Source organism: Somniosus microcephalus, unplaced genomic scaffold (assembly GCF_052327205.1).
Source record: "Somniosus microcephalus isolate GS21.2 unplaced genomic scaffold, FLI_Smic_1.0 unresolved_chr4, whole genome shotgun sequence".
Taxonomy (NCBI): domain Eukaryota; kingdom Metazoa; phylum Chordata; class Chondrichthyes; order Squaliformes; family Somniosidae; genus Somniosus; species Somniosus microcephalus.
In genome coordinates this window covers 23,250,912-23,266,302 of record NW_028225182.1, presented here as the reverse complement: position 1 = coordinate 23,266,302, position 15,391 = coordinate 23,250,912, and the positions used below count along the sequence as shown (strand labels likewise).

The 15,391-nt window shown below is 49.2% G+C and overlaps 1 protein-coding gene across 3 annotated transcripts in view; it reads left to right on the top strand.

Annotated features, from left to right (window-relative positions):
- Positions 1 to 14,586, top strand: part of LOC147090036 (uncharacterized) — a 33,593-nt gene extending 19,007 nt beyond the window's left edge. For 2 of the 3 annotated variants that reach the window (XM_085977217.1, XM_085977214.1), the window contains 2 exons: positions 11,063 to 11,170; positions 14,415 to 14,586. In XM_085977217.1, the coding sequence (XP_085833343.1) occupies positions 11,063 to 11,170; positions 14,415 to 14,533 (227 nt within the window). In that variant the 3' untranslated portion in view covers positions 14,534 to 14,586. Of the gene's footprint in view, positions 1 to 11,062; positions 11,171 to 12,334; positions 12,422 to 14,414 lie in introns of all 3 variants that reach the window. The other variant, XM_085977215.1, reaches the window with a different exon arrangement.
- The last annotated feature ends 805 nt before the right edge of the window (positions 14,587 to 15,391 follow it).

Below are 15,391 nucleotides of genomic sequence, written 5' to 3'. Positions count from 1 at the left end.
TAGAGCAGATGAATGTGTGGCCAGAGGGGTGGTGCAGGAGGGAGGGCTTCAGATTCCTGGGGCATTGGGACCAGTTCTGGGGAAGGTGGGACCTGCACAGGCCGGACGGGTTTCACCTCAACAGGGCCGGAACCAATCTCCTCGCAGGGAGGTTTGCTGGTGCTGTTGGGGAGGGTTTAAACTAATTTGGCAGGGGGTGGGCACCAGGATGTAACATTAGAAAGGGGAAATAAAGTGTTCAAAGGAATGGGGGAGACAGAGAGCACTAAAGTAAGAAATAGTAAGTTATTAGATGGGGTCAGACTAAAAGAGAACACAGGGTGGTCTAAGATGGGTTTACAGGGTATGTATGTGAACACAAAGCGTAGTAAACAAGGTCAGTGAGCGGCAGGCACAAATAGCCACATGGGAATATGGTGTGGCAATAACGGAGACCTGGCTCAAAAAAGGACAGGATTGGGTATTAAATATTCCTGGTTATAAGGTGTTCAGGAAAGATAGGGAAGGAAAGATAGGACTGTGGTAAACCACTTTTATCGTTCACTATCGTTACACTATGTTTTCCACTGTTATATCGTTACACTATGGTTATCACTGTTCACACTGTTGTATCACTATACGAGGTCGCCTCTTGTCACGCTGTTATACCTGGGCTGACCACTGCTGACTCCGCCCATGGCTCCACCTACCTGCCCAGGTATAAAGGTGGTCGACTGGCTGGTATTCCTCCTTGTTGGATCCGATCACCCACGAGGGTGGGCTCTGTTATTTAGCCAATAAAAACCTATAGTTACTTTCTTAACTCGTCGCTTTTCATTGGATGAATTGATAGGTATATCAATTTTATTGGCTAAATTTTAAAATGTCGTTACTTGAGCAGCCAAACGACCAGTCAACGGAGCAGCCAAACGACCAGTCAGACGCCCAGCTACAACAGCCACAGCAGCCGGCCTGGCTGCGAGCCCTCCGACCACCGTACCTGGATCTAAACCCACAGGCAGCAAACTCAGCCCTCGACTTCGAACACTGGCTGAGCTGTTTCGAATCCTACCTGGGAGAATCCGGCATGCCTCAGAGATCCAAGCTAAGAGGTCTGACCGCCCAAGTGAGCCTTAAAGTATTCGCACTCATCCGGGACCTTACTACATACGAGGCCGCCATCAACCTGCTGAAACAACAGTACCAGAGCCCGGTAAATTCCATGTATGCCAGACATCTCCTAAGATCCCGCCCACAACAGCCAGGAGAGTCTGTAGATGAATTTTTACGGGCGCTACAAACACTCGGCAGGGACTGTGACTTTAAAGCGGTAACGGCGGCAGAAAATACTGAAGATAATATCCGCGATGCCTTCGTGAAAGGCCTGCGGTCCGACTACTCACGGCAAAGACTGCTTGAAGCAAAGGACCTCGACCTGAACACAGCTGCAGCCCTCGCTCGCTCCCTAGAAGTGGCCCATCGGGACCTCGAGGCGTACTCCAGGTACTGTAATTCGCGACCCTGGGACTCGGGACCGACCCCGACCGCAATACCCCTCGCAGCGCCACCCCTGGGACCTACCTCAGCGTCGGCGTCCCGGACCCGCTCGGGACCGCCACCCCCGGTACCGGCTGCGACATCGGAGCCCCGCGATCGGGCCGCCGGCTGCTTCTTCTGTGGCCAGGCGAAACACCCGAGGACGCGCTGCCCTGCGAGAAACGCGACTTGCTCCAGTTGCCAGAAGAAAGGCCACTTCGCTAAGGCCTGCAGAGGGAGAGCCACAGACACCAGCAGTGCCTCATGCGAGCTGTGGGGGCGGCCATCTTTCATCAAGGCCACAGATGCCAGTATCCCCTCGTGTGAGTCGTGGGGGCGGCCATCTTTGATCAAGGCCACCGACACCAGCAGTGCCACATGTGAGTTGTGGGGGCAGCCATCTTCTCCGCCATTTCACTCCACCCCGTGGGCGCCGCCATTTTACCCACCACACTCGACCGCCACCTCGCCTCCAGACCCGACCACCGCCTCACCCGCAGACTACAGCAGCTCGCTCAGCCATACACTAGCCTCCGTCACACTGGACCAAGCTCGCCCGCATCACCTGTCCAAGTCCATGATGGACATCGAAGTAAACGGCCACGCCACGACCTGCCTGTTCGACAGCGGAAGCACGGAGAGCTTCATCCATCCAGACACGGTGAGCCACTACTCCCTCACTGTCCGGCCAACGCGCAACCGGGTCTCGATGGCGTCTAGGTCCCACTCTACAGACATCAGCGGCTACTGTGTTGTGACCCTGTCGGTTAGGGGCACGGAGTATAAAAATTTTAAACTTCTCGTCCTGCCCCAACTCTACGCTGCCGTCCTACTAGGGCTGGATTTCCAATCCCACCTTCAAAGTGTCACTCTAGCATACGGTGGACCCCTCCCCCCACTCACAGTCGACAACCAGCAGCCTTTAAACCGCCCACCGCGTACCACCTGCGGCCTATCCACCCTCAGGGTCCCGCCTCCCTCCCTGTTCGCCAGCCTCACCCGCGACTGTAAACCCGTCGCCACCAAGAGCAGGCGGTACAGCGCCGGGGACAGAGCTTTTATTAGCTCTGAAGTGCAGCGCCTCCTGAAGGAGGGCATCATCGAGAGGAGCAACAGCCCCTGGCGCGCTCAGGTCGTAGTCGTCAAGACCGGCGATAAAAACCGCCTAGTCATCGACTACAGCCAAACCATAAACCGGTACACCCAGCTGGACGCATACCCCCTTCCCCGCATATCTGATATGGTCAACCAGATTGCACAGTACCGCGTATTCTCTACCATCGACCTTAAGTTGGCCTATCACCAACTCCCTATCCGCCCTGAGGACCGCCAGTATACCGCCTTCGAGGCGAATGGCCGCCTCTACCACTTCCTGAGGGTTCCCTTCGGCGTCACCAACGGGGTTTCTGTCTTCCAAAGGGAGATGGACCGGATGGTTGACCAGAACGGGCTGCAAGCCACGTTCCCCTATCTAGATAACGTCACCATCTGCGGCCGCGACCAGCAGGACCACGATGCTAATCTGGAGAGGTTCCTCCGTACGGCCCAGCGGCTGAACCTCACCTACAATAAGGAGAAATGTGTGTTTAACACCTCGCGCCTTGCCATCCTCGGCTGCGTAGTAGAGAACGGAGTCATCGGCCCCGACCCCGAAAGAATGCGCCCCCTCATGGAGCTTCCCCTCCCCCACTGTCCAAAGGCGCTGAGGAGAACCCTGGGGCTCTTCGCCTACTATGCCCAATGGGTGCCCAATTATGCGGACAAAGCCAGACCCCTCATGAAGTCCACCTCCTTCCCCCCGACGGCAGAAGCGTGCGCAGCCTTCTCCCTCATTAAGGGAGACATTGCTAAGGCCACAATGCACGCGGTGGATGAGTCTATCCCTTTCCAAGTGGAGAGCGATGCATCCGACTTCGCCCTGGCCGCAACCCTTAACCAGGAGGGGAGACCAGTGGCCTTCTTCTCAAGGACCCTCCAGGGCCCCGAGATCCGACACTCTTCGGTCGTGAAGGAGGCCCAGGCGATCGTGGAGGCAGTACGACGCTGGAGGCATTACCTGGCAGGCAAACGATTTACCCTCCTCACCGACCAGCGTTCGGTCGCTTTTATGTTTAATAACAAGCTGAGGGGCAAAATCAAGAACGACAAGATCTTGAGGTGGAGAATCGAGCTCTCCACCTATGATTATGATATCTTGTACCGGCCTGGTAAACTGAACGAACCCCCAGATGCTCTATCACGAAGTACATGCGCCAGCGTGCAAAGTGATAGACTGCAGACCCTCCACAACGACCTCTGCCACCCCGGGGTCACCAGACTTTACCACTTCATTAAGGCCCGCAACCTGCCCTACTCCATCGAGGAGGTCAGGACCATGACCAGGAACTGCCAAACCTGTGCCGAATGCAAACCGCATTTCTTTAGGCCGGACAGAGCAAGCCTGATCAAGGCCACCCGCCCCTTCGAGCGCTTGAGCATCGATTTTAAGGGGCCCCTCCCGTCCTCTGACCGTAATGTATACTTCCTCAACATTATTGATGAGTACTCCCGTTTCCCCTTTGCCTTCCCCTGCCCAGACATGACCAGTACCACGGTCATCAAATGCCTGAACGACCTCTTCGCCTTGTTCGGGTTCCCAAACTATATACATAGCGACCGGGGCTCCTCCTTCATGAGCGAGGAACTTCGCCAGTTCCTACTAGCGAGAGGTATTGCTGCAAGCAGGACCACCAGCTACAACCCCCGAGGGAACGGCCAGGTGGAAAGAGAGAATGCGACTGTATGGAAGGCCGTCCTCTTAGCCTTAAAGTCTAAGGGCCTCCCAACCTCTCGCTGGCAGGAAGTCCTCCCGGCAGCGCTGCATTCCATCCGGTCACTGCTTTGCACTGCCATTAACGCCACCCCCCATGAACGAATGTTTGTCTTCCCCAGGAAGTCGACTACGGGAACCACGCTACCAATCTGGCTGACCTCCGGGGCCCGTCTTGCTGCGAAAGCACGTGAGGGCCCATAAAACGGACCCCCTGGTCGAGAGGGTGGACCTCCTGCACGCCAACCCCCAGTACGCCTATGTGGCGTACCCAGACGGGCGGGAGGACACAGTCTCTTTACGAGACCTCGCACCCTCGGGCATTCCTGAGACACCACCGCTACCCCCCCCCCCCCACCACCCCCCCTAATCCAGCCCAGGTAGAGGGCATGCCGGAACCCCACGAGCCTTCGCCGACCACGCAGACACCAGCAACAACATCAAATACTGCAACACCGCCGCCGCTGCTGCGACGATCGGAAAGGCTTACGAGGCCTCCGGACAGACTGACATACCCGAACTGGTAATACACTTCACCCCGCCGGACTCAAATCTAAACAAGGGGTGAATGTGGTAAACCACTTTTATCATTACACTATGTTTTCCACTGTTATATCGTTACACTATGGTTATCACTGTTACACTGTTGTATCACTACATGAGGTCGCCTCTTGTCACGCTGTTATACCTGGGCTGACCACTGCTGACTCCGCCCCATGGCTCCACCTACCTGCCCAGGTATAAAGGTGGTCGACTGGCTGGTATTCCTCCTTGTTGGATCCGATCACCCACGAGGGTGGGCTCTGTTATTTAACCAATAAAAACCTATAGTTACTTTCTTAACTCGTCGCTTTTCATTGGATGAATTGATAGGTATATCAAGGAGGTGGTGGTTAAGGAGAATGTTAGTGCTGGAGAGGGAGGATGTCCTGGAGGGGTCAAGGACAGAATCTATATGGCTAGAGTTAAGAAACAATCGAGGTGCCATTACACTGCTAGGTGTATTCTATAGACCACCAAATAGCGGGAAAGATATGGAGGAGCAAGTTTGCCGAGAAATTACAGCGAGGTGCAAGAACGATAGAGTAGTGATACTGGGGGACTTCAATCCTAATATAGAGGAGGTTAGGGTTAGGGTGGATGAGGGTAATGCAGTTGACATAGTGTACATGGATTTCCAAAAGGCGTTCGACAAAGTGCCACATAATAGGCTTGCCGGCAAAGTTGAAGCCCATGGAATAAAAGGGACAGTGGCAGCATGGATATGAAATTGGCTAAGTGACAGGAAACAGAGAGTAGTGGTGAACGGTTGTTTTCTGGACTGGAGGAAGGTATACCGTGGTGTTCCCCAGGGGTCGGTTCTAGGACCACTGCTTTACTTGATATACATTAATGACTTGGACGTGGGTGTACAGGGCACAGTTTTAAAATTTGCAGATGAGACAAAACTTGGAAGTATAGTGAACAGTGAGGAGGAGAGTGCTAGACTTCAGGAAGACACAGACAGCCTGGCGGAATGGGCGGACACGTGGCAGATGAAATTTAACACAGAAAAGAGTGAAGTGATACATCTTGGTAGAAAGAATGAGGAGAGGACATCTAAACGAAAGGGTACAATCCTGAAGAGGGTGCACGAACAGAGACCTGGGGGTATGTGTGCACAAATCGTTGAAGGTGGCAGGGCAGGTTGAGAAAGCAGTTAAAAAGGCTTACGGGATCCTGGGCCTCCTAAATAGAGGTACAGAGTACAAAAGTGTGAAAATGATGATGAACCTGTATAAAACACTGGTTCGGCTTCAACTGGAGTATTGTGTCCAATTCTGGGCACCACACTTTAGGAAGGATGTGAAGGCCTTAGAGAAGGTGCAGAAAAGATTTACGAGAATGATTCCAGGCATGAGGGACTTCAGTTACGTGGATAGACTGGAGAAGCTGGGGTTGCTCTCCTTGGAGCAGAGATGGTTGAGATGAGATTTGATAGAAGAGTTCAAAATCATGAGGGGTCTGGACAGAGTAGATTGAGAGAAACTGTTCCCATTGGCAGAAACGTCGAGAACCAGAGGACACAGATTTAAGGTGATTGGCAGAGGAACCAAAGGCGACATGAGGAAAAACCTTTTTACGCAGTGAGTGGTTAAGATCTGGAATGCACCGCCTGAGAGGGTGGTGGGGGCAGACTCAATCTTATCTTTTAAAAGGGAGTTGGATAATTATCTGAAGGAAAAAAAATTTGCAGGGCTCCAGGGAAGTGGCACTAGCTGAGAGTCAGCACGGGCTCGATGGGCCAAAGGGCCGCCTTCCGTGCTGGAACCTTTCTATGATTCTGCGAATAATGCAACACAGAAGGAGGTCATTCAGTCCATTGTGCCTTTGCTGGCTCTTTGGTAGAGCTATTCAATTAGTCCCACCCCCCTGCTCTTTCCCTGCAATGTTCTCCCCTTTAAGTATTTATCCAATTCTTTTTTGAAAGTTACTATTGAATCTGCTTCCACCACACTTTCAAGCAGTGCATTTCAGATCACAACTCACTGTGTAAAGACTTTCCCATTTACCCCCAGATATGTTCCAATGATCTTTTCTCTGAGTCCTCTTATTACCGGGCACCCCCCCCCCCCCCCGCCACTGGAAACAGTTCCACCCCATCAAAACCCCTCATCATTTTGAACACCTCTATCAAATCTCCACTTGACCTTCTCTGCTCTAAGGAGAACAATTCCAGCTTCTCCAGCCTCTCCACAGAACTGAAGTCTCTCATCCCTGGTGCCATTCTGATAAATCTCCTCTGCACCCTTTACAAGGACTTGACATCCTTCCTAAAATATTATGCCTAGAATTGCACACAATCCTCCAGCTGGGGCCGACCCAGTGTTTTATAACTTCCTTGTTTTTGTCCTCTATTCCTCTATTAATAAAGCCAATGACCCTGTCTGCCTTTTTTAACCACCTTCTCAACTTGTCCTGTCACTCACAAAGATTTATGTACATACACCACCACCCCAGGTCTCTCTGTTCCTGCAACCCCTTTAAAATTGTACCATTTAGTTTGTTTTACTCATTTATGGGATGTGGGCGTCACTGGCAATGCCAGCATTTATTGCCCATCCCTAGTTGCCCTTGAGAAGGTGGTGGTGAGCCACCTTCTTGAACCGCTGCAGTCCGTGTGGTGAAGGTACTCCCACAGTGCTGTTAGGGAGGGAGTTCCAGGATTTTGACCCAGCGACGATGAAGGATCGGCGATATACTTCCAAGTCAGGATGGTGTGTGTAACTTGGAGGAGAACTTGGAGGTGGCGGTGTTCCCATGCACCTGCTGCCCTTGTCCTTCTAGGTGGAAGAGGTCGCGGGTTTGGGAGGTGCTGCCGAAGAAGCCTTGGCAAGTTGCTGCAGTGAGTCTTGTAGATGGTACACACTACACCCACTGTACGCCGGTGGTGGAGGGAGAAAATGTTTAAGGTGGTGGATGGGGTGCCAATCAAACAGGTTGCTTTGTCCTGGATGGTGTCGAGCTTCTTGTCTGTTGTTGGAGCTGCACTCATCCAGTCAAGTGGAGAGTATTGCATCACACACCTTACTTGTGCCTTGTAGATGGTGGAAAGGCTTTGGGGAGTCAGGAGGTTAGGCACTCGCCGCAGAATACCCAGCCTCTGACCTGCTCTTGTTGCCACAGTATTTATGTGGCTGGTCCAGTTAAGTTTCTGGTCAGAGGTGACCCCCAGGATGATTCGGCAATGGTAATGCCATTGAATGTCAAGGGGCGGTGGTTAGACTCTCGCTTGTTGGAGATGGTTATTGCCTGGCACTTCTGTGGCGCGAATGTTACCTGCCACTTATCAGCCCAAGCCTGAACGTTGTCCAGGTCTTGTTGCATGCGGGCATGGACTGCTTCATTATCTGGGCGTTGCTGGCAAGGCCAGCATTTATTGCCCATCCCTAGTTGCCCTTGAGAAGGTGGTGGTGAGCTGCCCTCTTGAACCGCTGCAGTCCGTGTGGTGAAAGTACTCCCACAGTGCTGTTAGGGAGGGAGTTCCAGGATTTTGACCCAGCGGGAGAGCTCACCACCCCACACCTCTTCATAGAAACAAAGATAAATAGGAGCAGGAGTAGGCCATTCGACCGTTCGAGCCTGCTCCGCCATTCAATATGATCATGGCTGATCCTCTAACTCAATACCATATTCCCGCTCACTCCCCATACCCCTTGATGCCTTTTGTGTCTAGAAATCTATCTATCTCCTTCTTAAATATATTCAGTGACTTGGCCTCCACAGCCTTCTGTGGTAGAGAATTCCACAGGTTCACCACCCTCTGAGTGAAGAAATTCCTCATTCTTCCTACCAAATGTATCACTTCCCACTTTTCTGCATAACATTGCATCTGGGGAGTGGTGAAAGAAGAAGCAATGACTGTTGATGCGGAGGAACTCCATGTAAGGTTTGAGGGGAGGGGAAGTGAGCAGATCACCCTTCACATTTCCTGCTGCAAGGCATTGAGGTGGCCCTCCATCTTCTGCTGCTTGCTCATCTTCCCCCAGGTGGTCTTCCTTCAATGAGGAACACTCTTGCTGTGCCTTCGCCAAATGCAGACTTCACTGTAATGCAAGGTTGGACCTCTACTTCAACATCCTGGTGGTTTGCTTAACAATGACCTTGGTGGTTCCCTGGCTTTAATTATAACTGTTGCTCAGGTTGTAGTGAGCCTGCAGAGGGGTGTCATGAGCCACGTCATAGGGGAAGCGTAGGAACAGAAGGAGGCCATTCAGCCACCTCGATCCTATTCCGCCATTCAATTAGGTCATGGGTGATCTGTACCTGAAATCCATTTACTCGCCTTTGCGCCAGATCCCTCGATACTTGTACTCAACAAATATCGATCGATCTCAGTCATTGTCCAGCATCTATAGCTTTATAGGAGAGTTCCAGATTTCCACCACCCTTTGTGTGAAGAAGTGCTTCCTGACATCGCTCCTAAATGGCCTGGCTTTAATTTGAAGATTCTGCCGCCATGTTCTGGACTGCCTCCACCAGAGGAAATAGTGCGGGGAATTTTAACCCCCCCACGACGGACGGGAAAGGGTGGGGTTAAATGGGCAAATATGTGAAACCCGCTTCGAGCTGCCCTGCTTCTGTTTTAACGGTAGGGGGGTGGGGGTTTGGAGTAACCCGCTCTGGAGAGGCGGGTCCCTCATTATAATATGGAAATGAGGCTCCATTCCTATTTACATATTTTGGCAGCCATTTAAATTTAATGCTGGCTGGCCGTGTTTCCCGGGCTCGGGGAAACCTGGCAGCTGAAGGGAGATGGGAGCAGCGGATGCAGCAGGTAAGTGCCTTCATGGCACTTCTTGTGGGCCAGGAGCAGCAGGAGAGCTCACCACCGCACACCTGGCCCTCCCCCAGCCCCTCAAGCAAATCTTCAGCCGCAATCAGCCAACCTCCCCCCACCCGCCCAATCACCAAACTGCGATCTTTCCGGTTCCCCCCTCCCTCCCGATTGCTGGTTTTCCCCCCTCCCCCCCGCCCCCCACCACCTGGCTGTGATCTTTCCCAGTCTCCCCCCTCACCCCATAGAAACATAGAAGATAGGAGCAGGAGTAGGCCATTCGGCCCCTCGAGCCCGCTCCGCCATTCAATGAGATCATGGCTGATCATCCAAATTCAGTACCCTGTTCCTGCCTTCTCCCCATATCCCTTGATCCCTTTAGCCTTAACAAATATATCTAACTACTTCTTGAATATATTTAATGAATTGGCCTCAACTGCCTTCTGTGGTAGAGAATTCCACAGGGTTCACCACTCTCTGGGTGAAGAAATTCCTCCTCATCTCTGTCCTAAATGGCTTACCCCTTATCCTTAGACTGTGACCCCTGGTTCTGGACTCCCCTGCCATCGGGAACATCCTTCCTGCATCTAGTCTGTCTAGTCCTGTTAGAATTTTATAAGTTTCAATGTGATCCCCTCTCATTCTTCTAAACTCCAGCGAGTATAAGCCCAATCGACCCAATCTCTCCGCATACGTCATTCCTGCCATCCCAGGTATCAGTCCCTCCTCCCCTCCCGATTGCTAATTCCACCGCGCCCCCCCCCCCCCCCCACCCAAAACCCGTGATCTTTCCTGGTTCCACCCCCCACCAGCATGTGACTAGCCATGCGATAAACTGTAAGTAGCCTTTGTGTGTACTGCCCTCTAGTTATCATTCAAGGATTGACTTTCGACTCCCTCCAATGATTTTCTCCTTTGACTGTAATTAACCTTTGTGTGTACTTTGGGTGGAGCAATGGGAGGTAATTCACATTACTCATCAGAGTCTGGGGGAAACAAGACGATGGCCATTGATGTGGCCCATGGATCCTTAGCTCCTCTACACTCCAATCATGCTGCATGTTTTGGTCTTTCAGAATTAACCTGGTTGATGTGCACAGGCTGTTACTTCTGGTGTTTTAGAATGAACCATACAAAGATATCATGTTTCTACAGTGAGTGCTTTCTATGATAATCAGTTGTCATCAGTTAAAGTCCCACACTGCACACCATGCAGCGTGTAAATTACGTGCAAACCCATTCGGGCTGTATTGACCAACCGGCACACAATGAAGCATGTCTAAGGGGCAATATATTTGTTAATTACCCAATATATTTCCTTTTTATAGTTTTAATTATTTAAACTGAGACTGAATTTTATCAGAAGAATTAACAGTGTGAATTTTTGAATTTCACAAACAATATTCATTCTCCACCTACAGTTACAGAATGCCAGATTCCCATGAGGCACATTTTCGGAACCATCGCGGCTGCAGTGGTGGTTTATGTGTTTGTTGTAGGGATACTTTTTATCATCTTTGTGAAGCACAGTAAGTGCTGATTCCATTGCTATAATCATGAGAAATTGTATTGAATATATTCATTACTTTGTTGTAATTGTTGTTGGGAGTTCTGTTCAATTTGTACATTCTTCCTATTTTTCCCAATATAAAATTTACATGAAATTTGGCTGTGACAAATTTGATGCCTACATGCTTCCTCATCCATTAAACTTCCATCGGTAAACCTCCACCCATTATACATCCAAAGTTAAACCCTCATAATGAATTCTCTATCCATTAAACCTCCATTATCAAATGTCAATCCATTAAACCCCCGTCCGTTAAACCCCGGTCCATAAACCCCCATCCGTTAAACCCCCGGCCCGTTGAGCCCCGATTATTGAATCTCTATCCATTGGGCTTCCAATCATTAAACCTCCGTCCATTAAAGAAGGTGGGACTCCCCACAAAAGTTCTGCCAGTGACAATTGCAGCGATAATTCTTGTAGATAATCAAAGGTGTAGTTAATGAGTTGGTGGATAATCTAGACTCCACTATAGCTGGAACAAAATACCAAGGAGAACTTTCGATAGCAACAATGGAAGTTCAAAGTAACAAAAGCTGCCTCAATCAGGAGTCTCCCAGAATCCCTCACTGACACTCTCCAAACACTGCAATGGTGATCAAGTCTGTCCCTATAGTCAGGACACGCCGAGTGAGGCAGGCGAATCTCCCTTTCTCCCTGGCATCTCCACCACCGATCCTGTCCCTCCGCCACTTATTCGCAGACTCCAACTTCTACACTGTTACACACATACAGATCACAGCGGAAAACACGTGTACCAATAGTTAGCCTAAATTGTAAAACATTTCATTCTACTGGGCTCCTTACATCGAGGTGCACATTTCAAACTGGAACAGATCAAGTCAAATTAGAATTAATTGGTAATCTGTGCATTGGGCACATGTTGTAACATTTTGGGGTATCGCTCTAACACTGGCAAATTTTCCAATAGGAACACCTGTTTAAGAAACCATCACATCAACTATCCCTAAAACTCAATCTACTCCGTCTAGTTGCTAATGATGTGGTGCCTCATCAAACAGCCTTTATCACAGTCACAGTAACTCTGACTCTGATGGTCAGTAGTTCAGATAAAAGTGAAGGTTATTCACACATTAATACAATGCCTTATGTATTTTATTTATAGTGAAGTCATGGACTAAAGTTCGAAGACTCAGTAGACTTGCATCAAGATGAGAGTTCCTACAGTTTGATCTTTGTATACCGTTGTGAGGTAAAATACAAATAAACATAAGAACATAAGACGGAGGAGCAGGAGTCGGCCATTCGGCCCCTCGAGTCTGCCCCGCCATTCAATAAGATCATGGCTGATCTGATCTTGGCCTCAGCTCCATTTCCCTGCCCGCTCCCCATAACCCTCGACTCCCTTATCATTCAAAAATCTGTCTCTCTCCACCTTAAATATATTCAATGACTCCGCCTCCACAGCTCTCCGGGGAAGAGAATTCCAAAGATTCACGACCCTCTGAGAGAAGAAATTCCTCCTCATTTCCGATTTAAATGGTGCCCCCCTTATTCTGAAAACTATGCCCCCTAGTTCTAGATTCCCCCACGAGGGGTAACATCCTCTATACATCCACCCTGTCAAGCCCCCTCAGAATCTTATGTTTCAATAAGATCACCTCTCATTCTTCTAAACCCCAATGAGTATCGGCCCAACCTGCTCAACCTTTCTTCATAAAACAACCCCTTCATCTCAGGAATCAACCTCGTGAACCTTCTCTGAACTGCCTCCAATGTAAGTATATCCCTCCTTAAATAAGGTGACCAAAACTGTACGCAGTACTCCAGGTGTGGTCTCACCAACGCCCTGTACAGTTGTAGCAGGACTTCCCTACTTTTATACTCCATTCCCTTTGCAATAAAGGCCAACATTCCATTTACCTTCCTAATTACTTGCTGTACCTACATGCTAACTTTTTGTGATTCATGTACAAGGACCCCCAGATCCCTCTGTACCTCAACATTTTGTAATCTCTCCCCATTTAAATAATACTTTGCTTTTTTATTTTTCCTACCAAAGTGGGTAACCTCCATGTTCCCACATTAAACTCCATCTGCCAGATTTTTGCCTACTCACTTAGCCTATCTATATTCCTTTGGAGATTCTTTGCATCCTCCACACAATTGGTTTTCCCACCTATCTTTGTATCATCAAATTATGCTACATTACCCTCAGTTACTGATTTGCCACCTGTATCCCGAGATCCCATTGCTCTTCCAGCCCATTCAGTTCCTTATTGTCTAAGGTGTATTTTCCGACCAAAGTGCATCACCTTTATCTACGTTAAAGTTAATTTGCCACTTACCTGCCCAGTTAGGTTATGAGGCTCTCGTCTCTCTGCAGTGGGAGCCTCGTCGCTGCGATGAGTCTCTGTCAGGACGGTAACATGCGGGTTGGAGCCGGGAGGTACACGTCTCAGATTTTAACCCATTTCCTGCCTGTTGGTGGTGCTTAAAATTGAGGCCTGTGTGTCTCTGTCTGACAGTTTTAAGTAATTGGAGTGTTTCTGTTTTCAAACTGTCAACATAACACAGGTTACTAGTCAGGTGAGATAATTAGAGACTGTTTGCCTCAAAATTCAAAACACTATGTTTAATGCGCGTTTTGAATTTTCTCGAACATTACACATCTGTTGGAGCTTTTGCTTTATCAGTAGTCTCTCATTTTTCTCTTATACACACACACAGCCTCTCCGCTGAAGTGGTGGATCTTCACCAAGCTGAATTTCTGATCAGAAGCACGTTGCAGGTCCCCAGGAGTCTATGATCCTCGGATCACAATGTCGTCTCCTTCACAAGAACATCCTTACAGATTCACCACTTTCCAATTCAACCAGTATCAAATAATCCTGTCCCTTCCTCTCGTGCCCACTACTGTGATCTTGTGGAAATTTAGATCAACGTATTGCATGTAGCTGACATGACAAGGAAATGCTGGGAAAGAAAATGTATTTGTGCTTAGTGTGTATAACAAAGGGAAAACTGGTGGCAGTGACACGAGGGATCATCAGAGAAAAATGAATCGGCGATCTGCTCAAAGACTTTGAACTTTGAGGAAGTGAGAATCAGGGTGGGATTGAGTTGAATGCATTGTACTGATACCTGTTTACAATCTGTGATGGCAATGCTTGTCACAACTTTGTGAATATTTAATAGCATTAACTGCTTGAGACATGTTGCTTTACAACATCTTTCTTCCACAGAAACATTGATACCAGGGAGGACCCTTCCTGCACGTGTATGTGTCTCCGCTTTCTCGCTCATCTTTTATTGGAACTATGGGGATTGTGGAGATCCTGAGCATCACCTACAGAGAGATTGATTCAAATACTTGAGCTAGTATAACCTGAAGATAATAAAATGTTCATGTCTTTAGATTCTTTACTTGTATAGTTTTATTATCACACAAAGGGCAGTGTCCTGAATCAGTCTGTTGGCAATTAAGTGGGAGCAGAGTGCCCCAAACAGTAAGTAACCCGATCACCCACCACTGCTCACACATTGGATAGGGAAACATTTTCAATTTCCCCTCCACTACTGGTTCTAGGTAACAGGCTGATTTAAAAGAGAATTGATCAACAATTAAACATGGCTCACGAGAAGATTCATTTCCCATCCTTGTATGAGGAACAATCAAGAATGGAAAAAGACCATTCAGTTCATGAAACCCATTGCATTCCCAGCTTCGACCAATGAAAAGCTGGCCGCATTCATTTAATTCACCCGCTGGTCTCCATGAGATAGGACACCAGGCATTGATACATCAAAGTTACAGCATGGAAACCTGCCATTCGACCCATCCAGTCCGTGTCAGTGTTTTCCCTCCACACAAGGAAATAGTCCTTGTCTCAGCCCCACTCAACTCTCAAACTACAAGACAGAGCAATCGCAAAGATGAACGAAACAAATGGATCTCCGAGACAACTAGCCTATAGCGATACCGCACACCAGCCAGGTATTTAATATCATTCACAAAAGTGACTCCAGGTCCTCGAGCAGTTAATGGGATCTGCCTGGAGGAAAATGTGGCTCATCTTGCTTTCAGTTTGCAGGAACTGTTCACCCCCTCAACATGATCGAGGATTCATTGGTTAGGGGAACAGATAGATGTTTCTGTGGATGCAGATGTGACTCCAGGATGGTATGTTGCCTCCCTGGTACCAGGGAGGTTTGTTGTCCA